The sequence below is a fragment of the Leiobunum rupestre genome, chromosome 1 (assembly GCF_980474605.1).
Source record: "Leiobunum rupestre chromosome 1, qqLeiRupe1.1.hap1, whole genome shotgun sequence".
Taxonomy (NCBI): Eukaryota; Metazoa; Arthropoda; class Arachnida; order Opiliones; family Sclerosomatidae; genus Leiobunum; species Leiobunum rupestre.
In genome coordinates, this window is record NC_143384.1 from 36,344,886 (window position 1) to 36,371,080 (window position 26,195).

At 36.4% G+C, this 26,195-nt stretch overlaps 4 protein-coding genes and 1 pseudogene across 6 annotated transcripts; 4 read left to right on the forward strand and 1 right to left on the reverse strand.

Moving 5' to 3' along the window:
* The first annotated feature begins 270 nt into the window (after positions 1 to 270).
* Positions 271 to 1,555, forward strand: LOC149962229 (mesoderm-specific transcript protein-like). The gene has a single exon (XM_090167496.1). The coding sequence runs from the start codon at positions 393 to 395 to the stop codon at positions 1,344 to 1,346; it is 954 nt and encodes a 317-aa protein (XP_090023622.1). The 5' UTR covers positions 271 to 392; the 3' UTR covers positions 1,347 to 1,555.
* Positions 1,556 to 2,173: 618 nt separating this feature from the next.
* Positions 2,174 to 4,508, forward strand: LOC149962230 (uncharacterized). The gene is made up of 6 exons (XM_090167497.1): positions 2,174 to 2,358; positions 2,643 to 2,743; positions 3,378 to 3,482; positions 4,117 to 4,191; positions 4,258 to 4,350; positions 4,405 to 4,508. The coding sequence occupies exons 1-6, from the start codon at positions 2,295 to 2,297 to the stop codon at positions 4,459 to 4,461; spliced, it is 495 nt and encodes a 164-aa protein (XP_090023623.1). The 5' UTR covers positions 2,174 to 2,294; the 3' UTR covers positions 4,462 to 4,508.
* Positions 4,509 to 4,634: 126 nt separating this feature from the next.
* LOC149962231 (ubiquitin domain-containing protein UBFD1-like) lies at positions 4,635 to 7,516 on the forward strand. 3 transcript variants are annotated; one of them, XM_090167500.1, is made up of 9 exons: positions 4,635 to 4,718; positions 4,959 to 5,117; positions 5,177 to 5,344; positions 5,414 to 5,590; positions 5,658 to 5,689; positions 5,743 to 5,914; positions 6,878 to 6,960; positions 7,040 to 7,130; positions 7,200 to 7,516. In XM_090167500.1, the coding sequence occupies exons 1-9, from the start codon at positions 4,685 to 4,687 to the stop codon at positions 7,202 to 7,204; spliced, it is 921 nt and encodes a 306-aa protein (XP_090023626.1). In that variant the 5' UTR covers positions 4,635 to 4,684; the 3' UTR covers positions 7,205 to 7,516. The 3 variants fall into 3 exon arrangements, with proteins under 3 accessions (XP_090023626.1, XP_090023625.1, XP_090023627.1); XM_090167499.1 differs by lacking the exon at positions 7,200 to 7,516 and having other exon boundaries at positions 7,040 to 7,153; XM_090167501.1 differs by lacking the exons at positions 4,635 to 4,718; positions 7,200 to 7,516 and adding an exon at positions 4,734 to 4,886 and having other exon boundaries at positions 7,040 to 7,153.
* Positions 7,517 to 10,137: 2,621 nt separating this feature from the next.
* LOC149962232 (protein lethal(2)essential for life-like) lies at positions 10,138 to 11,031 on the reverse strand. The gene has a single exon (XM_090179162.1). It carries the CDS (start codon positions 10,919 to 10,921, stop codon positions 10,364 to 10,366), a length of 558 nt encoding a protein of 185 aa, XP_090035288.1. The 5' UTR covers positions 10,922 to 11,031; the 3' UTR covers positions 10,138 to 10,363.
* A 4,574-nt stretch (positions 11,032 to 15,605) lies between these two features.
* LOC149962233 (protein lethal(2)essential for life pseudogene) lies at positions 15,606 to 16,465 on the forward strand (annotated as a pseudogene).
* The last annotated feature ends 9,730 nt before the right edge of the window (positions 16,466 to 26,195 follow it).

Genomic DNA, 26,195 nt, shown 5'->3' on the forward strand with positions numbered 1-26,195 from the left:
ATTAAAACATTTACTCTTGAATTCTTTTAATCACTGCGATAAAAAGGATTTTACACGTGTAAAAACATAAGCAAAAGCGTGAGCACGGCCAACTTCGACTACAACCTACTGCGCGTAGTGGAAGTTGACCGAGACTTCGGAATATTTTTGAAAATTTTGAGATGATAGAAAAGCTGGCGCCATCTATTATGAATCCACGGAAACTTAAATAAGCAGACGCTTTTCTTGGAATGTCAGTTTAATTGAAACTTATACCAATTATTGTAAGCTTAGCAATGGAAAAAGGATTCAAAGGAAGTTGATTTCATTTTCAAGATAAAACGGTTTCGTTAGTTTGGGCGTGGTTGTTTAGATTTTATTTGAATTTAACTACTATTTACGCGAACGCAAGAATGGGATGGAAAATAAATTTAACTGCCTTCACTGTTGTGGTATTTGCTGTGTTCATGAACTACCCGCCACCACCCATATCACCCATAGTTCACCAGTGGAAAACTTATGGAAATTTCTTTACATTCAACGACTACAATATATACTACGTAGAGAGCACTGGCACCGGTGATGGCAATGTAATTTGTTTACACGGATTTCCTACTTCAAGTTTCGATTATTACAAATTATTCCCTCACTTAAAGAAACGTTTTGCGAAAATTATATTTGTAGACTTTCTTGGATTTGGTTTTAGCGATAAACCGAGACATCACCGTTATTCCATATTCGAGCAAGCAAATCTAGTTGAACATCTTTTAACTAAGGTTGTCTCTGTAAAGTCTGTAAACATATTAGCTCACGATTATGGAGATACAGTTGCTCAAGAACTTTTGGCCCGATTCAATGAAGACAAGTCTCAAATTAAAATTGATTCAGTGTGTCTTATGAATGGAGGCATCTTTCCAAGCTTACACCATCCACGTTTGGTACAAAAATTACTTCGAATGCCAATTTTGGGAACAATCTTGGCACGTTTTGGAAATTTTTACTTCTATCAACTGGGTTTGAGGGAAGTATTTGGACCATATACTCAACCGTCGCATGCAGAATTAAACGACTATTGGACCATTCTAAGGCTTCAAGATGGTTATAGAGCACTCGGTGCCTTACTTGGTTATATTGATGAAAGGTTTTCACACGAAGAGCGCTGGGTGGGAGCGTTACGCCAATCTAAAGTTAAAGTTCATTTGATTTACGGAAATTTGGATCCTGTTAACCCACCGCCATTTGCTACTTATTATCAAAGCATTATTCATAACCCAAGCATTCATGTTTTGGAAAATATTAGTCATTATCCCCAACTAGAAGCACCTGATCAAGTTGCGGAAAGTTACCTAAATTTCCTATCAAAGTAATTTTCAAACAGTGCCATTTTTAACACTATTCCTCATATATCGTACAAAGAAATCTAAGAATTAAATATTTTTAACAAGTGTATAATTTTTTTTTGAAAAGTCTTCCATTGAAAGAGTTAAAGGAAATGAAACTGTTTTGATATATTTAGAAAATTTTGTACAATCCTCGCATTAAATCCAAAGAAAACTTATTTTTTGATATTGTTATCACAGTTTTGTATTTTTATGAAAAATAAAAATAATTAACAATTATTGAAAAAAATATGAGGGTTCATTAATACTACTAGCATATGTCAATAAAACTCATTTAAAAAAAAGCGCCTTCACAAAAACAAGTTGCTTAAGACCCTTATAAATTCTCAAACACACATAATTAAGAGATAGAAATTGCTCAATGACTTAATTTAAAAGTAACGGTATTGCGAAACGGTTGGCATATTTAGCATTCCTGGCGATTAATTTTTAACATTTTTGGGGGTAGAGTGCTAAAAGTTAATGGTTACATCCTATTTATTTGAAATTCAAAACTCAAGGATAAATATCTGAGCGTGAAATCATCTCACATGAATATTGATAAAACTGATGACTACTATTTACTAAGATAAATGATATACGTGTCAAATAAAGTCTTATTAAAGCGATCAATTTCGTACGGAACTCTATAAAATAAATAACATTTAAAATCAACAAGAGAGAAAAGAACGATTTGACAAGATATCAGAAATTTTTATTCATCTACACGCTGTGTAAACAGCGGGGTGCCTGAAGGTTTTTTTGTTAGTTTTCACTGGCATGCAAGTTTTAGGCTTAGCTATATTGGTTTATTCGGCTATTTTTAAATCATTCTTTCTCGGACTGCGTCGAACTTCGTGCGGAATAACCATTAGCTGCTTCTTCTTTAGTTCGGATTTAGCTCTTTTATTTGGATTAGATTACTTAATATTAATTATGTCTTTGTCCAAAGTTCTCGTAATTATTTCGCTTTTGGCTTTTGGAATGTTTTTGATATCAGGTAAGAGTAATTTTATTTAAAAAAATATAGATCTAAGATAGGAAATTAAATTATTATATTTAAATAATTTAGAACAAATTCTTCTTAAATTTTGTTAAGATTAAATATATTTTAATGGTAAAATACATTATACGATTCACTTATTAAAGTCAATTTAATTTGATTTTAAAATGATAAATATTTTTTTAAATATATAATGTTATCATATTTAAATATATTTTATTATTTTTATCCATGGTTTAAAAATGCCCTAATATATAAATATTTATCATTCAATAACGAAGTGTCATCGTCCACTACCGAATATTACGGGTTACTGTCCGATGATGACCTGACTTCCTGGTGCAATGAAGTGTTTCCAAATGACAATGGTACCGGAAGAAAGGTAATTTCGATAATTAACTTATTTGGTTTAAATTAATTAGGGACACGTAGCGGTCACCGCGACAAGCTGAAACAGCTCAATTTTCGTCTGCTAAGCAGACGCTTTGTGTTTTATAATAGCAAATTGTCGTAATCTTAGGAGACAAAAATTCAGCTATTTATGAACTTCTCACGTTGGTCGCTACGTGACTCTGTGTAAACCAGCTGAAAACTATTCGTGAGTTCTGAACCGTTCAACCAGTCCCCATGCGCATTATTCGGCCAAAAAAATTCTAGAACTACCCAAATGCAAACTATTCGCCCTCTTGTTGAACCGTTCGGAACCGTTCTAAATGGTACCTGCTCAAGACCAAGTACTGGCCGGAACTCAAGGTTGAAATCTCTAAAATTCGTCTGCTCATCGGGCTGCGTACGTCAAATCGTACGATTCTAATTTGAATGACAACTATTCGTACAAAAGTTCTGAACTATCCAGAACTTTTTCGTGACGTCACAGCTCAGTCCTAGGCCGTTCTCTTAACGGTTCAGAACTCACGAATAGTTTTCAGCTAATGAATCACGTTTTAAAATCTAAAAGAGCTCCATCTAGCGCGAAACCGCAGCAATTACATGAACAAATGTGCATCTATTTTCAGTTAAACAACCCTTTTAACTGCTCCTATCAGTGTGGAAAGCAAAATTCAACAGATTGGGGCGACATCTACATTTTCGAGGATTCAACTATTTGTGGGGAAAATGGGGTACGTTTAGATGTTAAAGGGCAGAAAAGTGGCGTGGGGAAAACTAAGTGGGATAATTTTCTAAAACTGCACAGTGACAATGACGAAAGAGGCCCTGTGGGTTTATCAAGTTCAAAGAAAGTTCAAGGTGCAGTTTAAACAGTTTCTGCTACTTATAGCGTTTTCCATTTGACTGCTCTCGAGCGCCTTAGATCGCTCTGATCAACATGTTATGTTCCATTTGCGTGCTCGGATCTGCTTCGATCAAGTTTCGCGAGTTTCATTTCCCGCTATCGCGTGTGCTCCTTAATCGCCCAAAACCGATCTGCCGATTTCGACAGATCAACGGATCGATATCGGAGAAAATTTTTGCGTGTTCCTTTAAGATTTTATGGCAAAATGGCAGACCAAGACGCGAAAATTCAAATTACTAGCAGATGAAAAACAACAAAGTGCGGGAATATGGTAATGGGATGTTACATTTGCAGTTTTACTCTAGTCGATTGGGGCGAGATCTATGACGTCAGAGACACATTCGGAGCGAATCTCGAGCAATCAAATGGAAAATGCTATTAGTTTTCCCCACGCGTTTTCCTTTAAGCCCTGGTTTATGTATGTACCAAAATAAACGAATTTTTAATTATCCAACACGTAGCAATGCTCGAATGGAATTTGCGTCCCTAAAGATGAATTTGAAACATGTCACGAAAACAAGGGATTCTACCAAATTGTAAAACTATTAGTGTTATCTTTAATCTTGACAAAACAAATTTATTAATATTGATTTTAAAAACAGGTAACCCCGTGTATTGGTTCCTGTTATCATAAAACGGACTCTTACGAACTTTCCAATATTACCATGGAAAACGATTCCCCGTGCTACAGACTTGTAAGCTATGCCTTACTTCTAGTTTTATTTTATTTTAATTTAATTTTTTAACAGGGAAGTGAAAAGAGTCGTTGTGTCAGTGGAGAATGCGTCCAACGCGACATTCAATAACTATAAATGTACCATTCTGTCTTTAATAAAATCAGTTTTTACCTAAACCGCGAGAATTTTCTATCATTATTATCATAAAACCCGCTTCCATTTACTGTTATGTTTAAGAAAAACGAGGAGCTATTGCCATCTATTACCGAGAATTTATTTTTCACAATATGAAACGATACAGATAGATGGCGCTTTTCGGAAAGCGAAAATAAAATTTAAAAAATTAAACAAAATGGCTAGCGATGACAATGGAAAATCGTCAGAAGGTAAATAATGCCCTAAATTTTGAAATTTTCTTTAATTATAGGTAAATTTATAAGTTAAGCTTACAATTTTAAAAGTTAGACTACTTAGTTGGTAAATAAATTTGTGAAACTTAATCGCGTATCGGCTGAAAACCTTATATTTGAAAAAAAGCAAGGCTTAAAACATCGGTATATGTTCGTGTACATGTATCCATATGACGTATGTCTTTTCAATTGATTAATAATTTGGGGAATACGCAGAAACTGAGAATAAGCTTCCAGAGTCGACTGACGAAGAAATGACTTCACTGAAAGAGACTAAAGAAGATGTGCCTACTAGACAATCAGATACAAACGTGACAAGTAGTAACGGATTGGACTTGTCATCCACTGCTGCCTCAGCCTTAAGGCAAATATTAGGTATTTAAATAATTTAACAAAAAAAGTGTAAATGAATATAATGAACAATTATTATTTAGATTCGTTAGGGGAAGGTACAGCACTAGCAGCACCAATACCATCAACATCAGATGGTCCAAAAGAAATGGTAGAATTTAAAGTTATTTTCAATAAACAAAAGCACGATGTAGTATTTCCATTGGATGCCACTGTCGGGCTTCTAAAGCAACATATTCAAACTTTAACCGGTAAATATTTCACTGTTTCATTGCCCCAAAATGCAGTTCTTAAATATTAAATGAATAAAATTATTTCAGGGGTTCCAACAACGATGCAAAAAGTAATGTTTAAAGGTCTGGCCAAAGATGATAAAACGCTTAGAGATTTAGGTGTTACTAAAGGAGCTAAAGTAATGGTCGTTGGATCAACGTTAACGGATGTTTTATCAATTACCGCACCAACCAAAGAAGAGTTAAAGGAAGAAAAAGCAGCAAGTTAGTATTTTTTTAAATTTCAAAGCACAAAATCTGAATTTATTAACTTTAAAATTTGATTTTTTAGCATCTAGTAAAGAACCATTGTGTAAACAAAAGGTAAGTTAAAAACATTTGACTTTTAATATTCCAAATTCATTTCATTTCTTTAGATGCATAAGAAAATAATCGATAAGGGCGTGCCAGAAGATGCTATGCCTGGTATAAAAAATGTTAAAGACAGTCTACCAGCGTTCCCCTTATCGGGAATGGTTAACAAATCCGGGGGCAAAGTCCGATTAACGTTCAAATTAGAATCCGATCAAATTTGGATAGGAACGAAAGGTAATTGTCATTTTCTAATATTTTTATTTTGATATTAAATTATCAGAATTCTACTGCATATTTTAGGTTTTATAATTATACGATAGGTTTTTTTGGGTGAATATCAACACACCAACGCATGTCCGATTTTATTTTTTTTTTTTGGATGATTTAGACAATATTGAACATTTCTGTGTCAAAATGAAAATTTGCAGAGATATTAATTTTTGAAAATTAACCAAATTTAACGGTTTCTAGCGTTACTTTTCCGTTTGTGGTATAATAGGGTACGATACATTTCGCGTTTTGTGCAATATTGGCGAGGACAAAGTATTTTCAATTTTTTCTAGGCACCAACACTTACGTTAGTTTATGATTTTAACGCATGTCTGATTTTTTTTAGGTTTTTTTTATGATTATAGATTATTAATTTTATAATGATATTTAATAGTTTTTTGTTTAGGTTTAATAATTAAACATAGGTTGATTTTATAACAATACGTTATAGAATATAACGTTTATATTGTAACCGTTATCCTTCCTAATTGCAATAATTAAACGGAATTACGATAACCTCGGTTACAATATTTAATGTTCGATCCTTATATCTGATTAGGCTTAGTCTTAATGTAAATAATGACGGCAATGGCTTCGATATGAATTAGAAAAACATTTAATTGGTAAAACTTACAATATATTAAAGTCCCTCAATTCGAAGGTTCTCCTAAGTCGAAGGCATTGTATATCAAACAAAAAAAGATCCTTAAAGTCTTTTGTAAAATTATAACGTGGCCCGAGATCACTTGTCGAGGGTAAAAAACACCAAAGAGAAAATTTTAACTTCTGCGCATGAGTTTTTATAGTTTGAATTGGTTCACAAAAAATAATAATAAAAAATAATAGTCCTTGCAACGGAGCAGGCGACATCTGGTGGTGTCGGCTGGGCCGTTGCAATATTAACAAATTAATTTTTAATCTTAACAGAACGAACAGACAAAATTCCAATGCCCTCGATTAAAACGGTAGTTACCGAACCCATAGAGGGGCATGAGGAATATCATATTTTGGTGAGAAACGAATTAAAAAAAAACTTAATTTAAAAGTGAAATTTTTCATCCTTCGAAATTAAACACCATTTGTTTTTAGGGAATTCAACTAGGCCCAACGGAAGCCTCCCGTTATTGGATTTACTGGGTTCCCGCTCAATATGTAGATGCGGTCAAAGACGCAGTTCTAGGTAAATGGCAATATTTTTAAAAACACGGAAAATTTGAAATAAAAAACGCGATTTGTAAAATTTGTACAGATTAGTTGCTGATAAAATTTTTACTATAAAAACTGAAAAAGCTAAAAAGTTCGGAAAATATTCTCAAAGAAAAACAAAAAGTTGTCTGTATAATTTCTCGTTTTCATTTTTCTTTTTCCAAAACACAACCTTTGTAAAAACTATTGTACAAGGACAACTTTCGGCATTTCGTACATTTATAATATTTAATATTTTAAGAAAAACATCACTCTTAAGAAAACAAAACAAATCCCTTAACTGTTATTTCAACTAAACCCTTATTTCAGTGTTTCTAGTCTATCTCCCAAAAATTGGTTGCTGTATTTCATTTTTGACTTAGGCCTTAATAGATAATTTATATTGTTTTTAGGTGAAAAATAAAAAACCTTATTTTCACCCTGACAAAATGGTCTTTTTCATTTCATTGAAGTTTAGCTCCCTGAAACCATAAAAGCATTATTAACGGGTGTAGATACAAAAGAGACTGGACCTTTAGCAATTTTACAATACATGTAAAAATGTCTTCAAGGAAATATAAAAAAATTATTAATGGTCAAAATTGGGAAATCATTGACAATAATAAGCCTTTCAATATATACAGGTTTGCCATAAAATTTTCAGTTTAAAATTCCCGGACCATTTTAAGAGATTTCCTGACTTTTCAAGGCCAAAATTGACTTTAGACTTTTATACTTATAAATTTAAATGGACTTATATTTCAGTAAAAAGGTTATTTCAATGTTGAAAAAATTAGCCAAACTTTCAAGGAAATAAATGATAATCATAGAATTTGTCATAGTAAATTTACTTTCAAAAAGTGTCAAAATAAAATTGAATTCGCCGACTTTTTACAAATTCTTAAAATTTCATGACTTTTCCCTGACGTGTGGTAACAGTGTTATACAGAGCCGCATATTTCAACAAGCACTATAACTTGTAGGAAATATTACTTCTTGGAGATTTTCTTGAAGATGTTTTATTTAAGCACTTATTTCGTCAACGACGGACTCGGAGTGAAACTTGGGCAGTCAAATGGCAATCGCTATAAGTTCGTCGGATACGAATAAAATTTTTGTGTCATTTCCCTATACCCTGTAGTAAATCATTGGTCTGTTTCTTTTTGGGATGGACACGGGAGCAATGAATGACATTAATTATAATTCAAAGAAATAGTTTGCACATTGTGTGGGTATTTTCAGGGAATCAACAATTAAAGGTAAATATATTCATATTTTAAGAACTAAAAACATATTTCCTAAAGTACCCGATAGAGATGAGTCGAGCCGGCTAGTTTTAAAGCCCGACCCGGCCCGCCAAAATTATTCATTACGAAAACCGGAACCGACCCAGCCCCCCAAATTATTCATTTCTAAAACCGGACTTGACCCGGCCCGCCAAAATTATTCATTTCGAAAACCGGAGCCGAACCGGTCGGCCAAAATTATTCATTTCGAAAACCCGACCAGATCCGGCCCCCGAAAGTTGAAACCCGACCCGGCAGAAGAAAATTTTAAAAATTTTAAACCCGACCCGAACAGGCCCGATAAAATTAAAACCCGGCCCGACCCGAAAAACTTGCACCTTTTATAGCATACGCTTGCAAGAACGGACACCCAGATTCAAATTTTGTCAGTAGATGGCGCTTGGAGCTCTTTGAGAAACAGTTAAAAATTAGTGAACGTGCCAAGAGTATGATTTAAACGTGATGGTGATAATGATTCACTTTCTGTATGTAGAGGTTTGCTGTTGCGAATAAAATAGAAACTTGAAGGCCCTATCACTATTCACTAACATATAAAAAGCCCAACCCGACCTGATAAGTCTTATGTAAAAGGCCGTACCCGAACCGACCCGTTAAAAAAACCCGGCCCGGAAAAAAAAATTATAAAATTAAACCCGAACCGACCCGCCTAAAATTTCGATAACGAAAACCCGACTCGCCTCCCATACTTTTAGCCTAGATTATCTACAGAAAAACTCAAGGGGGGCGCTAAAAGACATCTTGAGCTATGGGTGTAATAACACATCATCAACTCACATCGTGGGGGGGGCGCCCTCCCCTTGCCGTGAACCGCCCGCGTCAAGGGGTGCGCGCACTCCCCATATGTATCCGCCCCTGGATTTTCTTCCCTCATCAGCTAAAGCGTTAGGCGATGCTCATTAGCCTTTCAATGACAATAATTATTATTATTAAAAATTATCGATTTCTGTAAGACGTTGTCATGACAACAAGTAATAATAATTAATGCCTTCCGTGACATTTCAATTGGATTTCTTATTGGTCAAATCAAAGTTATTTGAACTAATTATGTGGCGAGCAACAACTTAATAATTGGAGCCATATCCGAAACCCCAACGGTTCTAGAAATAGTTTTTTAATGACCTTGAAGATATACCCCAACGGTTCTAGAAATAGTTTTTTAATGACCTTGAAGATATGGTTCAAGGTCATTCAATTTTACACTAGAAAATGTCCGCCAGCTCTAAGACTGTTCCGTATAAATTTGAATTTAAAAAAATTTCAGTTATTTATATTTTTTTCGGTAGTAGTGACGTAGTATAGTAATCCCAAGAGTCTGGAAGGCAGATAATGTGGTTGTTATACTTCCGACAGGCCCACGGGTGTCCTATCCCTATCCCCAAGGATCACCCCGTTGGCATGGCCGTAACACATCTCACCCCTGATTAACAGGGCCTCCAGATGTCCTATAAAATGCTATATTTTCAAAAATGTTCTATATTTTTAGCAAAAAAGTCCTATAAAATCCTATAATTTTGCGCATTTCGAATCTAGCCACTCACAAGTCAGTTACATACTTGGTTCATAAAATGAGTAGTGTTCTGGATATGCCTATGGAAGTATTTTAACACATACGATGTGGAACCTATATTTCGGCCAGCCGAAATAGTCTTGTTTACTTTAAACACGGACGTCTAAGCTTTAAATAACCAAACGAAATTTTATGAAAAATAGTACATTTATTTAGGAACGTTTATAAAACCTTACAAAACAAACTTATCACAGCGTGTTTTGAACTCAAGGAATTGACAAGAACATTTTGTAAATTAGAAAACAGTGGTAAATGTTATTTACTAAGCTTTAAATTGAGGTAATTAAATTATCTTTGATACAAAAAAAAACATTATGAACAAAATCGACCTTTAACTTTGAAATCAGTTAGTTTCTACTTGTCAGTTTCCTCGGCCGGCTTGAGGGGAGGGGGGGAGGTCACATTCTTCTCTCGCATAGTAATTGGAACGACGCGTTCGTTGGGTTTCGGCGGCTCGATGGCCCTCTTGGGGGCCTCAACCATCAGGAAGCCATCGGGAGTCAGTGACGATGACACTTGTTCGGGTAACACGTCTTCGGGTAGCACGTAGCGACGGGTGAATTCCCGTTGGATGTAGCCGTGTTCGTCTTGTTTCTCCTCGTGTTTGCCGTGGATGACGACGCTACTGTCAACAGTCTTGACTTCGATTTCGTCCGGACGGAAGTGACTGACGTCCAAGGAAATGAGGAACTTCTTGCCGTCGTTCTTGACGTCGGACAGCCCGGTACCGGCCCGGCTAACGTGCTGGCGACGAGGGCGGATGTAATGTCCGTGGATCAACGAAGGCCTCACGAAGTCATCCTCCAGCAAGCCTCGACCGAAGTGCTGGTCGCCAATCTTCGAAGGAAAATCGAACGCATCCCACAAATTGCCGAGGTTGTAACTGGGAATTAAGCGCCTTGAAAATTCCATTATTTCTATTATCTCTTAATATCGCTGACTGAAAACTCAAGTTTGTTTAAGTAACGCCGAGTCGCTGATTATAATATTTGACGCAAATTAGTACTCCGCTCAGTTGCTTGGTCGTTTCGAATCTGGTGATCGAAGTCGGCTGTGGAGCCTTTTATACCTACAAATGAGAGAATTTAGATGGAACCGAATTTTCTCGAAAACACTCGGAGGCTCTCTCGTAGCCGCGGGGGGAAAAGAGCGGTAGACTTGTGCGCGTATTTTCCGCGCGTTTGGTTGTTTGAATTTGATTGGCTACTCGCCGGTCTTCTCCGCGATGGGACGATGCGATTGGTTGAGTATAAGGAAGGCGCGTTTAAACGTTTGTGAACTTTGTTTTGACGGGGGAAGCCCTGGAAAGTTCTAGAATATCCATTATTCTCCAGATGTTTCTGTACATTAGGAACGTAATCATGTTTTTTTTTGTTATTGGAACGTTTCTTACGTCATGAACATCAAGAAAATTACTTTGTGCGCTTCCACGCTTATGCTTTTGTATTTCGGGAATTATCCTAATATTTGACTTGGCAATGAAAGTTTGGCCTCGTTTTCACACGCTATTTTTGGGTGGGTGATTTATTAATTTATTTTGGTATGTTTTTAAGAAAGTTCCTATGATTCAGGTTTGAGTCTCCGGTTATTTTGAACTTGCTTTTTAATGAATTAATAGGAGGAGGCTTTTTATGTAAGGTTTTTAAAAAAAGGTGAATGCAATTACTTGTAATAGCATACGATCGGAATGATTAATATTATATAAAAATCGACGATATATAAGAATTTAGTAAATCAAAGAATTGATCTATTTATATATAGAGGGAATGTTTACATTACCTGGCCCCTCCCCTTAACATACAAACAATTCCAGACGGCGCATTATTGGCTCCCTAGAAATGACGTCCTCTTGTCGCGATTGACGTAATATAAACATTATCTCTATTTATAAACTAGCCGAGAAGCCCGCCTTACAGGCGGGCACTCAGATAGTTGTGTGTTTCGAGGCACTCCACCCCAGTACCCCCCCCCCCTCAACCCCTTTTTCCCATGGGATAATTTCCGTGCCACCCTTTTTCTCATAGTCGAACCACCGCAGTAAGGCACCCTCCCCCTTTTACCCATGCGAGAATTTCCGTGGCACCCTTTTTTCCATAGTCGATCCACCGCAGTAAGGCCCCCTCCCTTTTTTGAATGTGATAATTATCGGGGTACCCCCTCCCCATTTTCCCATGTGATAATTACCGTGGTACCCACCTCCCCCTTTTTCCCATGTGATAATTATCGTGGTACCGCCATCTAGTAACAAAAAATTAACTAAGATTTTGGTAATTGCTATATTTTTCACTTATAATTATGTATAATAGTATTTAATTTCAGTAGTATTTCCAAAAATATTGTTAAAAATATTAAATTACACTCTTTAAATCTGAGCAAACCAGCACCTACACACGGGTACACGATTCATATTACAAAAATTTATTTTTGTTTCCTTGTTTTTTGAAAAACTGGCTCAATTATCGACAAACATTTATTGATACAAACATTTCATTTTTAATATTTAAAAAAAAATTACAAGAGTGACTCAACCTAATTTTATAAACCACCACTTCTCATAAATGGGCATATATTATAAAAAAAAAACAATTCCTCGAACTGAAAAAACAGTTTAGAGCTCGTTAGAGGTGCGGCCTTAAAGGGACATATATTATTTTTTATTGTTGATTAATTTGTTAAATTAATTGAAATAGTATTAAAAAATACTCCTGTGAACAACAAATTTATATTTATTTTCTTCACTACTCATTTAACATTAAAATTTTAAAATTTATTTTTATTAGTTTATTTTTTGTTGCAGATTACTGCAATAAATAACTAATAAACTAATAATAATAAATTTTAATGTTAAATGAGTAGTGAAGAAAATAAATATAAATATGGATACCTTTGTGGGCAAAATTTTACCAAAGATTTTGTGTTAAAAATTGGAGGAGCAGTGGACTGTGATTTGAAAGCAGAATGACGTCATTCTGTTGTTCACAGGAGTATTTTTTAATACTATTTCAATTAATTTAACAAATTAATCAACAATAAAAAATAATATATGTCCCTTTAAGGCCGCACCTCTAACGAGCTCTAAACTGTTTTTTCAGTTCGAAGTACTGTTTTTGTTATAATAATATAGATAGATAGATCAATTCTTGATATAGCTATAGGATAATTTCCTATACAAAGTCATTCTAATCTATACTTTTGTTATATTTTAACTACTAGTTATTTTTTGTGATAAAATGGTTGAAAAGTTACTAGAAAATCAAAGATTTATTTAAGTAAATATAGATTTTGTTTTTAAATGCATAAAGTTAGAAAATGAAATAGCACATATAATTCCATAATTTTGAAAAAATAGTCCTATAAAGTCCTGTATTTTTAGAATCCTGTGTTTTTAAAAATATAATCCTATTTGACTACAAATAAATGTAGATTTGAGTGGGACCCCTGGATTAATCAATTGTTTGAGCGGACACATCCTGATCTCTTAAAAAAATGACGTATTTTGACCCACAGTAAGTTTTATTTCTAAATACTTTTTGAAAAGGTTCAGGTTTCAGACGAATAACATTGGCCTAAAATGTTTTTGACAACACAAAAATAACTTTTATCGGCGTGATCACAGACTTTATTTACCAAAATATTTGCATTTACTCAACTTTACTTATCTTGCTGTATTTTACTCGCTTTTATTTTCATTTGTAAAGGTTAACGTTAATAGTTAGTGTAGGCACTAGGCAGCACCGTAACCAGGATTTGATTTCAGGGGGGGGGGGGGGGGGCACGCAATGGAAACAAATAAAAAAAATAAAAATTGTACATACAACCATACGTTTCAGGGTGGGCACGGCCCGACCCCCCCCCTGGTAACGGCCCTGAGTGTAGGGAGCTGTTGGCTCGCGTGGCATGAAGGGCTTGTCACCACTCACCACCCTCCTACGCATTGTAACCCGGCCACCTGAATTAATGGCTTTAAAAGTCGCTTGATTACTTAGGCCTAAGGTGGTACCTTGGGTATTAGCCTAGCTGATTACTTACTTATTCTTATTTATACACTTTTATTCGAACTTACCTTAATTTACTGGAATTTACTCAAATTTATCCAAAATGTTTTTTTTATAAATTTATTAAATCACATCGAGAAAATTTCATTTTGTGTTGTAAAAAATATAAAACTTTAACCCATCGAAATTTCAAGTTACGTTAAGATTAACTAAATTCTTGATATCGTAGATTTTGATATAATATTAATCATTCCCATCGTAGCTGGGTTTACAAAAGTCGTAACTCTACTGAGCACATTTTCTAATGTAAAAACGGACAATCTTTCCCCTAATTCAGTTAAAAATTAAATATAATTTATAGTTATGGAGATATTTCAATTTTAAAAATGTCGTATCTTGGTTACGATATTATTAATCCAGAAAAATGTTTAAAATTAATTTAGTAACTTCAAGTCACGATATTATTGATATAAACAACTGGGTTTAAAAAAGTGGTAACTTCAAGTTACGATATTATTAATCTAAACAACTTTGTTGAAAAATGTAGTAACTTGATATTTTCTATTTTAACATTAGATTTTAGTTTTCTAACTCATTGCAACTTGTTTTTCATATATATTATACTCTAAAATAGTTTCTATTTTATACTTCTCGAAAATAACTGATTTAGAAGTTACTACTTTTTTAAACCAGTTGTTTAGATCAATAATATCGTAACTTGAAGTTACTAAATTAATTTTAAACATTTTTCTGGATTAATAATATCGTAACCAAGATACGAAATTTTTTAAATTGTAATATCTTCATAACTATAAATAATATTTAATTTTTAACTGAATTAGGGGCAAGATTGTCCGTTTTTACATTAGAAAATGTGCTCAGTAGAGTTACGACTTTATTAAACCAAGCCAACGGGATCTTATTACAAGTAATTTCATTCGACCCTTTTTTACAAACCTTACGTAAAAAACCTTTTCCTATTAATTCATTAAAAAGTAAGTTCAAAATAACCACAGACTCAAACCTGAATCATAGGAACTTTCTTAAAAACATACCAAAATAATAAATCACCCACCCAAAAATAGCGTGTGAAAACGAGGCCAAACTTTCATTGCCAAGTCAAATATTTGGATAATTCCCGAAATACAAAAGCATAAGCGTGGAAGCGTACAAAATTATTTTCTTGATGTTCAAGACGTAAGAAACGTTCCAATACCAACAAAAAACATGATTACGTTCCTAATGTACAGAAACATCTGGAGAATAATGAATATTCTAGAACTTTCCAGGGCTTCCCCCGTCAAAACCAAGTTCACAAACGTTTAAGCGCGCCATTTTTATACTCAACCCTTCGCATCGTCCCATCGCGGAGAAGACTGGCGAGTAGCCAATCAAATTCAAACAACCAAACGCGCGGAAAATACGCGCACGCGCAGTCTACCACTCTTCCCCCCCCCCCCCGCGGCAACGAGAGAGCCTCCTAGTGTTTTCGAGAAAATTCGGTTCCATTCTGGAGAACGCATTTTGTAGGTATAAAAGGCTCCACAGCCGACTTCGATCACCAGATTCGAAACGACCAAGCAACTGAACGGAGTACTAATTTGCGTCAAATATTATAATCAGCGACTCGGCGTTACTTAAACAAACTTGAGTTTTCAGTCAGCGATATTAAGAGATAATAGAAATAATGGAATATTCAAAGCGCTTAATTCCCAGTTACAACCTCGGCAATTTGTGGGATGCGTTCGATTTTCCTTCGAAGATTGGCGACCAGCACTTCGGTCGAGGCTTGCTGGAGGATGACTTCGTGAGGCCTTCGTTGATCCACGGACATTACATCCGCCCTCGTCGCCAGCACGTTAGCCGGGCCGGTACCGGGCTGTCCGACATCAAGAACGATGGCAAGAAGTTCCTCATTTCCTTGGACGTCAGTCACTTCCGTCCGGACGAAATCGAAGTCAAGACGGTCGACAGCAGCGTCGTCATCCACGGCAAACACCACGAGAAACAAGACGAACACGGCTACATCCAACGGGAATTCACCCGTCGCTACGTGCTACCCGAAGACGTGTTACCCGAACAAGTGTCATCGTCACTAACTCCCGATGGCTTCCTGATGGTTGAGGCCCCCAAGAGGGCCATCGAGCCGCCGAAACCCAACGAACGCGTCGTTCCAATTACTACGCGAGAGAAGAATGTGACCTCCCCCCTTGCCACCAAGCCTGTCGAGGGAACTGACAAGTAGAAACTAACTGATTCCAAAGTTAAAGGTCGATTTTCTTCATAATGTTTTTTTGTATCAAAGATAATTTAATTACCTCAATTTAAAGCTTAGTAAATAACATTTACCACCGATTTTTATATTACAAAATGTTCTTGTCAATTCCTTGAATTCAAAACACGTTGTGATAAGTTTGTTTTGTAAGTTTTTATAAACGTTCCTAAATAAATGCACTATTTTTCATAAAATTTCGTTTGGTTATTTAAAGTAAATAAGAACAAGGTGGCCCAGCTGAAATATAGGTTCCACATCGTATGTATTAAAATACTTCCCTAGGCATATCCAAAACAATTCATTTTTAGTTTCACATCGAATACATATTCGAAGTGATACTATTGCTATGGACGGAATGTCGTTAAGTGTTGTATGTTTGTTTGTTGTGGAAAGCGACATGGTAGATGGAGCTGCGAAAAATAATTTTGACGATTTCGGGATTCGAACCGAGATTTCTGACCGCGTAGTCTCCAAAACTGACGCCTTATTCAAGTGCTTGAACTTTTAGCCTTGAACACTTTTATAGGTTGTATAGTTGGTCCAGAGATGTCACTCTTGTCCAAAAGTTTCAGCACGTTTTGTTTTTAAATATTTCATCGAGAAGTTAGTTTGGCGGGAAGTTTGAATTAAACCCGGGTCTCCTGAGGGTGGACGGGTTGGTCTCATTCGATAGAACTCTTTGACGCGCACCTAGTGCCATTAATTTCCACCCCCTCCGACCAACCCCCTTAAAGGGAGAGTCACCGAATGGTACGATATCGTACGCCAAGAAAATTATAATACGCCCTAGGGTCAAGTCTCATTTTTCACGCCGAACGATACCCTTCCGCATCTGTATTTCAAAAATTATTACACCTATATTACTTCTATACCTCTACACTGTGTGCAAGTTTCAGCTCTGTCGGGTAAACAGGGGGCGCAATAGCCCCCCTTTTCTGTTTTAGGCGTGATATTTGTAATTGATTTATTTTTAAGTTCTGTTTCACTTTTCTTATTTAGGTTTAGTTACTAACAATAATGTATTTATTTATACTCAGGGAGAATGAATTTGTCGAGACTATCGACGGACACGTTGAGCCCCTAACCCCGTCACGCTAAGGGGGGGGGGGGGAGGGAAAAAGTAGGCGGTCTTATTTTTTGCGTCCTCGCAGCAGCGTTAATCGCGTCGAAAAACGTAATTTTTAAGAACCAATGAGATTGCAGTATTATTTGTTTTTTTTTAAAGCGGAGGAGCATACCGGGGGCCCCAACGGGTGGAATTGGAGAAACGCTAAAAATAATCTCGACATATTCATTCTCCCTGAGTATAAATAAATACATTCGTGTTACTAACATTACAAAAATTAAAACAATTGTTTTGTCGTTTCTTCAAAATTTTATTATTTATTTAAAAAAAATTATAATTCCCAACAATAATTTCATTTTATTATCGTCATTCCGTTCACGACGACCCGAGTCGTCCGGCCTTTGACGCCCATGTTCATGTTTTGCTGTCCTATTTCACCTTTGATACTTTCCGTATATCTAACGATAGGAAATCACATGGCCTCAACAGCTTTTGTATTGGTTTGCCCACCCGCGTATCCTGAGGGTGGGCGTGCCCACTCTTTAACATATAATGGTAAATTATATATCAAACGATAGGAAATCACATGGGCTCAACAGCTTTTATATTAGTTTGCCCACCCGGGTCTCCTGATGGTGGGCATACCAATAATGTCAAGGAAAACCTTTAGGAAATTAGAGCAACGACTCGGAGTGGAGAGGTAGGCCATTATAGTTTTAAAACTAATCTAATTTTCAGAAATGGAAAGATATTTTCTACGAAGAGATGTTGGCTGCCGGGAAGGAAGAACGAAGATTGGCGATACAGGAAGGCAATATAAACAGTGACGGCAAAGTTTTCATAACGGTTATCATCGACGCAGGGCCGGCTCAAGAAATTTTATACACCCGGGCAAGGGGGATTTTTGGCGCCCCTTTTATTTTGAGACTAAATTAAACTACCCCCCCCCCCCCGGTAAAAAACATAACCATGTCCATGTTATAAATTTACCGTTTTCATAACAATAAATAATCCCTTTAATCACTTTCTCAATACTTTGTGTAAATAAGCAAAATACTAGTCTCAAATCCATGGGTTTAAAAAGAAACTTAGATCATGAAAATATTCTTAACCCCAAACGTACTTCAATACCTAGGGTCCCTCCTACAGGCTACCACTCCTAAAAGCATATGTAACATAATTACTCATAAGTATGCCACTAGCATTATTTCTTCACTAACGGTTTGTTTCACAGATATTGCGTCATACATACCCTTCGTAATATTTGATATCATATTTTATGTCATATTTGACGTCATCGAATCTCAAATGCCGATAAACCGACGGCCATTATTTTAGTAAACAAACCGGTTTGAACAACCAAGGCTTGGGAGCTAAAATATAGTGTCAAGTTCTGCTAATGTAATTATTTTGCCAATTAATTAAGTTCTCGGAGACTCACGTTCTAAAATAAATTTGCATTGTCAAATAAAAGAAGCAGGTTTATTGGAAAAAATAGTTGAAATTCAGGTTGATCTTTTCTGGCGCATTTAAAAGGTTGGAGTCTTTGCAGATTCTTTTGAGCCTAGGCCTAACCGGGCCTAACTCTTCTAGGCTTGGTATGGGATTTAATAACGCTGGTGGAATATCCCACTTCGACTACTTATTTCATTTTCGGAAAGTGATCTCTGAACCGAACCGTATTGGTCATTTTCCTTTTATTTTTCTAAACTACTCAGTATTTAACTTCATCCGCACAAACCGAGCGAGTTTATAAATTTCAATAAAGCTACATTGGGCTGACTAAAATTCCGACGCAAAAAATTCCTTCTCAATTTAGAGGTTTTCCATTGGCTTAAATAAATATTTTAGTAGCCAATAGTGTGATTCCCAAAATTACTAGGATGAATAAAAAGGTTAAAATCTAACGTAGACACGTAGTCCACCTTTTTACTGGTTCGTGGTGAAACAAACCGTTAGTGAAGATTTTTGAATGGAATAAAGGTACAGTGGCATACTACTGAGCAATTATGTTACATATGCTTAAAGGTACGTCTCTAAAATATTCATATAAAGACAGGATATAAGCCAAATTCTCTTAAACCAAAGAATAACAATCTTTGTTAGTCCTGATGAACTAGCTCTATAGTCTGTATGAAACGTTTGGCCGGTTTTGGGCCTATTTGATAGAACGCTTTATTGCTTTAACAACTTAATTAAAACAGTATTTGGCGGGATTTTTTAAGGCCTACACTTAAGAACTTTTTTTAAGCTGTCGCTTTCTTTTCTGCTTCAACGGATTCTCTTAATTTCCTTTTTTTATAATCTTAATTCAATTCAACGTGTCTCTAATTAATATCTATCTAACTAAAACTATTTAACTGAAACTAATAAATGGCTTTCTGCGCGTGCGCGTAAAATAGAAGTGACTAACGCTAACCACGGACACACGACAGATTAAGGGGGAAGAATACAGTAAAAGCTTCTTTTTCGTTCAACGTTTAACAATTACATAATTGAATTATATTTTTATTATTAGGCTGAACCTTCCTCTAGTGCTTAAAATAATTTTGATAATTCTGTTCCTGTTTCTCGGCCTTTTGGAGTCGCACCGGGATCTCCGGTGCCAATTGTGCCCGTTTTATGTGGACCGCTGTGTTCCCGTCGTTCCCCTTTAGGAGCTCTCTCCAAAGGGTATGACTCTTTACCTACGTAGGTAGGGTGTCGGCTGGAGTTGCTATAGCATCCACTCTTAATCCCACGGCTGTGTGCGAAGTGAGGATTGGTCCACCCATTGCTGCACCTTCTGCTGGGTTGAGTGGTTTGCGTCAAAGGTGCGACCATCAGTAGTAGGGTACTACTACCCGAGGGGCTAACCACTTCCCGTAATCGGTGTTCACCCTAACTGTAATCTTCGGTAATCTTTTGAACTCATTTGTAATCCCGTAATCATTTGTAATTTTCGTACTCATCTGTAATCACGCGTATTCATTGGAATTACCCCGTACTTAATTACTCATCTGTAACAATTTTAAAGATTTGGGTTGCCTGTTTACTCATCGTAATCATTATGTTCTCATCCTAATCATTCTGTACTCATCGTAATCGGTCTGTACTCATCGTAATCATGTGTACTCATCTGTACTCATTATTGATTACGTAATTGGTGTACAGGCAAATTCTTACTGGCTAGCCCCTCGCTGGATTTGTCACCTGTCCGGGCTTGGGGACGCTGGCGTAGGGCACTATGATGATAGGCTTCCGGTGGTATGGCCCCTGTTGCTAGGAACACCGCGCTAAAAATTCTGACACCCTTCTATTCTTGTACTATCGCCCAACCACTTTTCCTTCTTCATATTATATACCCTGGTTTATAATGAAAATACCAGGAAAATGCTTTATCCGTCAGAACTATGCACCGTAATTTTATGGTTTATTTACTATTGTAAAAAAATAGTCGCAAAAAACGTTCATCGACGATGTTGGACATTTTGGCTGGTAAAACAGTTTGTATTTCCAATTAGCTAAAGATTTTTCAAATTGTTATGCTTTCATTAAAATTTTTATAAACAAATCCGATTCTTGGTAAACCAAAAAGGCTCACAACTCAATTTCGGCGCCCCTCTCAAACCGGCGCCCCGGGCAGTTGCCCGGGTTGCCCGGCCCTTGAGCCGCCCCTGCATCGACGGTGAATGGTCCCATATATTAAAAATTTCAAAACGAGTTACGTAGCAACGGAAAGCCGAATAGGGGGAGAGTGGTGCAGAATGTATTTCTGTAAATTTACCAACAAAAATATTACGCACACTATCCCCAGGGATTTGCTGATTCTAATTATGGGCTCAATAAACTTATTAGCCACTAAAGTAATGCCGCCGAAAACTACATGTCTTTGGTAGCGAAGTTCACTTTAGGAAAACAAATGAATCGTGGAAAGAGATCATCTTTTGAGTTCCGTTGCTACGGCGCTGGGTTATCTCAACATATGGGACGGCAATGGAATTCTCGCACTGGAAAGGTATTACTACCAAAAGTCCTAATGCGTACCTCAAGAAACACATCCCCAGAAAGCAGAAAGAAATCATTGGGAAACGAAAATGTTGCCGTTGCTTTAAAGCAGTGGCGGACTGGCCATAGAGTGAACCTGCCCGATGGCAGTTGGGCCCCACGTCGGACCGTTCATGAAGTGGGCCCCTCATACATGATAGCGTTATAGTTGTTAAAGCTTGCGCCCTTTGACTTCTGGCAGCCCACAATATTAGACCCAGTCCGCCACTGCTTGAAAGATTCTATTTTCAGGTCCTACTTCCTGAAATAGTAGATCCACGGGTTACTCGAAATTGTAAAATTAGACAGCCCGACTTCGTAACATTGGCAATCGAGTCGAAGAAACGACAAATAAAAGTTATTTTTATCTCCTGATACAATAATGCATAAATACTTTCACACAATGTAAGCGTTATTTACCTTTTTGGCTATTTTGAACAATAGCTCCTCCACCTAGTTTCCACTTTTTAGTTACACCATACCAACGTACTTATTAAGGGGAATCTAATGGTGCAAAAATTATAAGCCGCAAATAATTAATTTTAAAGATATTCTAATTTAAAGATGTACGAACCGAACGGTTCGGGGCGTAGAATTCACTTCGCGGCGAAGAGAGCTCGCCGTCGCGCCGTTTTTACCCGGTCGAAAATCAGCCTTTCTTTATTTATTGGGAGTGGTAATGGAGCCAGTAGGACTGCAATATTCGCGAAATATGCTGATGGCGCCAGTAGGACCACAATATTTTCGAATGTTAAATAACTTTTTGCTGGAAATGAATATTTACAAAGAATTTTTAAACATTGGCCTTTTGCAGTGAATTTTCCCTAGGACGATTCTTTAAATTCCTAGATTTTAATGCGTTTTGGATAACGTGGGGCTGATGACGAAAAAGAAAAATGTGGACATGCAAAACTTTACTAACTTACTATTTTCGGTATTTTCGCGGTATTTCAACGAATTTTAGGGGTTTTGGTGGGGAAAATAGGTTAGGTTATTTATATTATTAGGTTAGTTGTATTAATATCGGGTTGACGATACTTGATGCGTCAGGCTTGGTGCTGTCCTCTAGGTTCCGTTATAGATGGCCCATAGCGTTTTATAATAAGGGGTTGGGGAGGCGACGCGCGCCCCCAGCGCTCGAGCGAAGTGAGTGCGCGGCGCCGTACTTTAAGGGGGGTAAAGAAAGGGGGGCAAAGGGGGTGGCGGGGCTATTGTTCCATTATACCACATTTTTGAAAGCATTTAAATTTTTAATGGACCTTGGCTGTATCACTCGGCGATTTGCAAAGACTAAGAGGAATTCGCCGAGAGTTATTAGTCTTTAGTCACATAATAACCACCCTCCTACGCATTGTAACCCGGCCACCTGAATTAAAGGCTTCAAAAGTCGCTTGATGACTTAGGCCTACGGTGGTGCCTTGGGTATTAGCCTAGCTGATTATTATTATTATTATTATTAATAATTTACGTTGTCAATGGCGAAACAGACCATTATTAAAAAAATGCACTAGGTAAATATGTAGTGTCATACTTATGTTTATTATGTTACTTATGGTTTAAGTAAATATATCAAAAATTTCACTATCCGAAAAAATGGAAAGACTTCTACGATTGGAGAACCTTCTAAGACGGCACAATTGAAAATTGAAAAGAATCAATAGGAAATTTATTAAACGAGATATGCCCAGGAAATCCTCACTAAACTTGAGCCGAAAATTGAAAACAAAGCAACAATGAAACAAAAAAAAGGAAAAGATAAAAAGATAAAATACGACGATGAATAAAATCATGCTTTTATTTCTAATGGCCTCGTCATACTGTTAATTAATCCTTATTAAAACTTTTAGTATAGTAAAACACTCAAATAATGATGTAATTTAGAAAAATAAGCTAGTCTTAGTAGAGACTCGATAGCCACCAAACTTTCGTTTTGAAAACTGAATATTTTGAGAAAGTGGCCGTTTTCGGTTTATTGTAATCTGGCAATAATGCTTTGCGCCCCCGAAAATATTCCCCCAACCTGGTCAGCGGCTGTTGAATTATCGATTGAGGCAGAAGGGGTAAAGTTTGCGTTAGTCCATGGAATCCTTAAATTCCATATCGAATAGGCATAATATTACGTAAATATTGTATATACAATTAGATCTCAATTAGACCTATTTAGTTGAAATAAAAATTATGCCATGAAAATCAGTGGAATTATAATGAAGACAAGTATCTATCATTTTTTCAAAAACAGTTATCGATTCGAGACCAAAAGCAAGGAACTACATAAATAAATAATTAAATTCCGAGAGACAATCCGATACGAGTGCAAAAACCGTACTCTTCTAGCATAAATATTCGTTAAATATCTACTTTTTTAAATATTGTTTGTATTATCATTTAAGAAACAAAGCTTTAAATCAAAAATATTTCAAAACTCTGGGCTTATCAGAAAGATTCGTGCTTTTGGTTTTGAAGTGACGACTGTTCATTAAATTTGGTGAATTTCGCACTACTCGAAGTCCGTACTAGAACCTTGGTGTAACGCAATCCCAATTGCAAAGGCTTAAGTGAGCTATATGTATTAAAAGTACTTTTTCTGGAACTGAGAGCAAATTTTAAAAAATAGCACTAAAGAAATAGCATTCAGTAAATATTTCAAGTTTGTTTTAAAGGCTATTCCTGGTATATAGACCCATGTTGAAAGTTGGAGGCCGAAAATTAACATTTTTACCTGGCAACTCAGTATTTGGACGGAACATCCGTTTCCTTACTTCCGCCTGTATATTTCAATGGCGGTCACGTGGTTCAAAACGTCACAAACAGGATGTTCCGTCCAGAGGTCTCACTTAAAGGGAATATAACCTCAGGTATTTGGTGTGGAACACCAACGCTTGCAGCTCTGGCCGCTCTTGCCTTCGGCTTTAAAAATGTTTGGCGCCACTGTACAGGGACATTTGAAAAATTGAAGGGGTCTTCCGTAAAGATTGCTTTGCAGGTTATATTCCCTTTAAGCCTCGTCTGCGGCCCCTCTTTTGTTATGGGTCTATTGGAAGACATTTAGCTTGCAAAATAAGTTTATTCAAAAAAATCCGACCTCAAATTTCTCAATACGTTCTACGCCCTTGAGAACATAGCCAACTGGCGCAGTCACTAGATTTCAGGGCAATCTCGTGAGAGTCAGTTGGCCCCATTGAAGTTTCCTATCTATATACGAAGTTATTTTATCTATGGTCCTGCTCTTTTGAAACGTGATAAGAGGAAATACAAAGGACGACAGGATGTCCATCTAGAATTTATCCTCTCTTCCGGCACACCCCTTTTACCCCTCACCGAAAATCAGCGGGTGACAAAAATTTCTGCATTTTACCGGGAAACCTCCAATTTTCCTAAAAACATCTTTTTAATAAAATCAAACCACCAACGCCATCTATCTTTATCTATCTATTGAAAAGTTGATATTTTAGGAAAATTAGTTTCTCACCATAATTATTTTAAGCACTAGACATCTCGACGCTCCAACGAATGACGTAACTTTGGTTTTTCTAACTAAATCGGTTTTAAAGTTCTACAGGAACTACGCCGACTAAGCTATATAAATTGTATCTAAATAACTAAACAATCAAAAAGCACCAAAATTATTTTAAGCACTAGAGCATTAATTATTTTATAAAAGTAAATGTACTTTGAAAGCGTGGATGTAAAAAACAGGGGCGTTTGACAGGAACTAAAACTGCCGTTTTTTGAAGCTACCATAGTACTCACCCCTTAAAACTAAATGTTCAAACGATAAAAGCTTTTCTTAAAAAGTATTTTGTATTTTTAAACTTGTTTTTCTGTCGTTAAAGGGAGTATAACCCTACGTGTTTGGTAGGGTGCACTAAGCTTACTCAAAAATCCACACGAGGCGCTACGGTGAAATAAAACCTCTATAGCACGCTGCTAATGACCTATACTTTATACTAGAAATCTACTTGTATATTTGGGTTTAAGGTCATAACCCTACTGATTTCCCCGTTATATTTTTAAACAAAAGCATCGTAAGTAGTGAATTAACTATATCTCAATGATTACGTAATTAGTTAAGTCATAAAAGTGCTATGTTTTGAAATATATTTTCTTCTTGTAGTTTTCCCTAACTATCTATTAAATATCGACTTGATCGGAATTCAGTAAGAAAATTCGTAGTAAACAATTCTCATTTATTACCCCTGAAACCCTCCTATAATATTTTATTGTACGCGCCTGGGAGGACTGGAAAACTATTTCCCCTAAATTCCGATAAAGGTTATACTCCCTTTAATGATGTATTCGTACACATTGTCGAGTTTCGACAAGCCTTTGTAATGGCTGCCAGATGAGACCGGGGACCCCGCATGGTTCGCGGATGCTTATTTTCTAGAAGGCCCGAGCAAAGAATATAAAGCTTTCTATTCTTTGGCCCAAGACACGTGTTAAAGGGGCTCCCAAGTTCGGTGGCAAAAAAAAAGAAAATTGAGCATGCTTTTCATTCCCCCCCCCCCAACCCGTCACTCGGCCTTGGCGAGTCAACCGTAAATTTCACACATTTTGCCACCGAACTTTAGAGCCCCTTTAAGTGTTATCTTTTGGGGGGAGCGGAAAGTGAACGAGTGGGTTTAAACGGTATCTTCTGGCATTCAATGAAAAAGAACCATTGTGAAACGGAGAAAACTAAGGCATTGGCTTTTCGGACGCCAAAGCGTTCACCTTGTATAAAAATAAAGGTCCTCAAAAATAAAATTCCTTTTCTCGGTTTTAAATAGACTCAGTTTTCACTAGTTATTTCACCAATTCGATCAAACGATAGTTCTAGTGGAT

What these genes read in the sequence shown, in the direction of transcription:
- LOC149962232 (XM_090179162.1), bottom strand. Translation starts at nt 10,921, where the DNA reads ATGGAATTTTCAAGGCGCTTAATTCCCAGTTACAACCTCGGCAATTTG.
- LOC149962229 (XM_090167496.1), top strand. Translation starts at nt 393, where the DNA reads ATGGGATGGAAAATAAATTTAACTGCCTTCACTGTTGTGGTATTTGCT.
- LOC149962230 (XM_090167497.1), top strand. Translation starts at nt 2,295, where the DNA reads ATGTCTTTGTCCAAAGTTCTCGTAATTATTTCGCTTTTGGCTTTTGGA. An exon ending in TGGAATGTTTTTGATATCAG is followed by an intron (nt 2,359 to 2,642) that starts GTAAGAGTAATT and finishes TCAATAACGAAG; the next exon opens with TGTCATCGTCCACTACCGAA. An exon ending in ATTCCCCGTGCTACAGACTT is followed by an intron (nt 4,351 to 4,404) that starts GTAAGCTATGCC and finishes ATTTTTTAACAG; the next exon opens with GGAAGTGAAAAGAGTCGTTG.
- LOC149962231 (XM_090167499.1), top strand. Translation starts at nt 4,685, where the DNA reads ATGGCTAGCGATGACAATGGAAAATCGTCAGAAG. An exon ending in CAATGGAAAATCGTCAGAAG is followed by an intron (nt 4,719 to 4,958) that starts GTAAATAATGCC and finishes GGGAATACGCAG; the next exon opens with AAACTGAGAATAAGCTTCCA. An exon ending in ACATATTCAAACTTTAACCG is followed by an intron (nt 5,345 to 5,413) that starts GTAAATATTTCA and finishes AAATTATTTCAG; the next exon opens with GGGTTCCAACAACGATGCAA.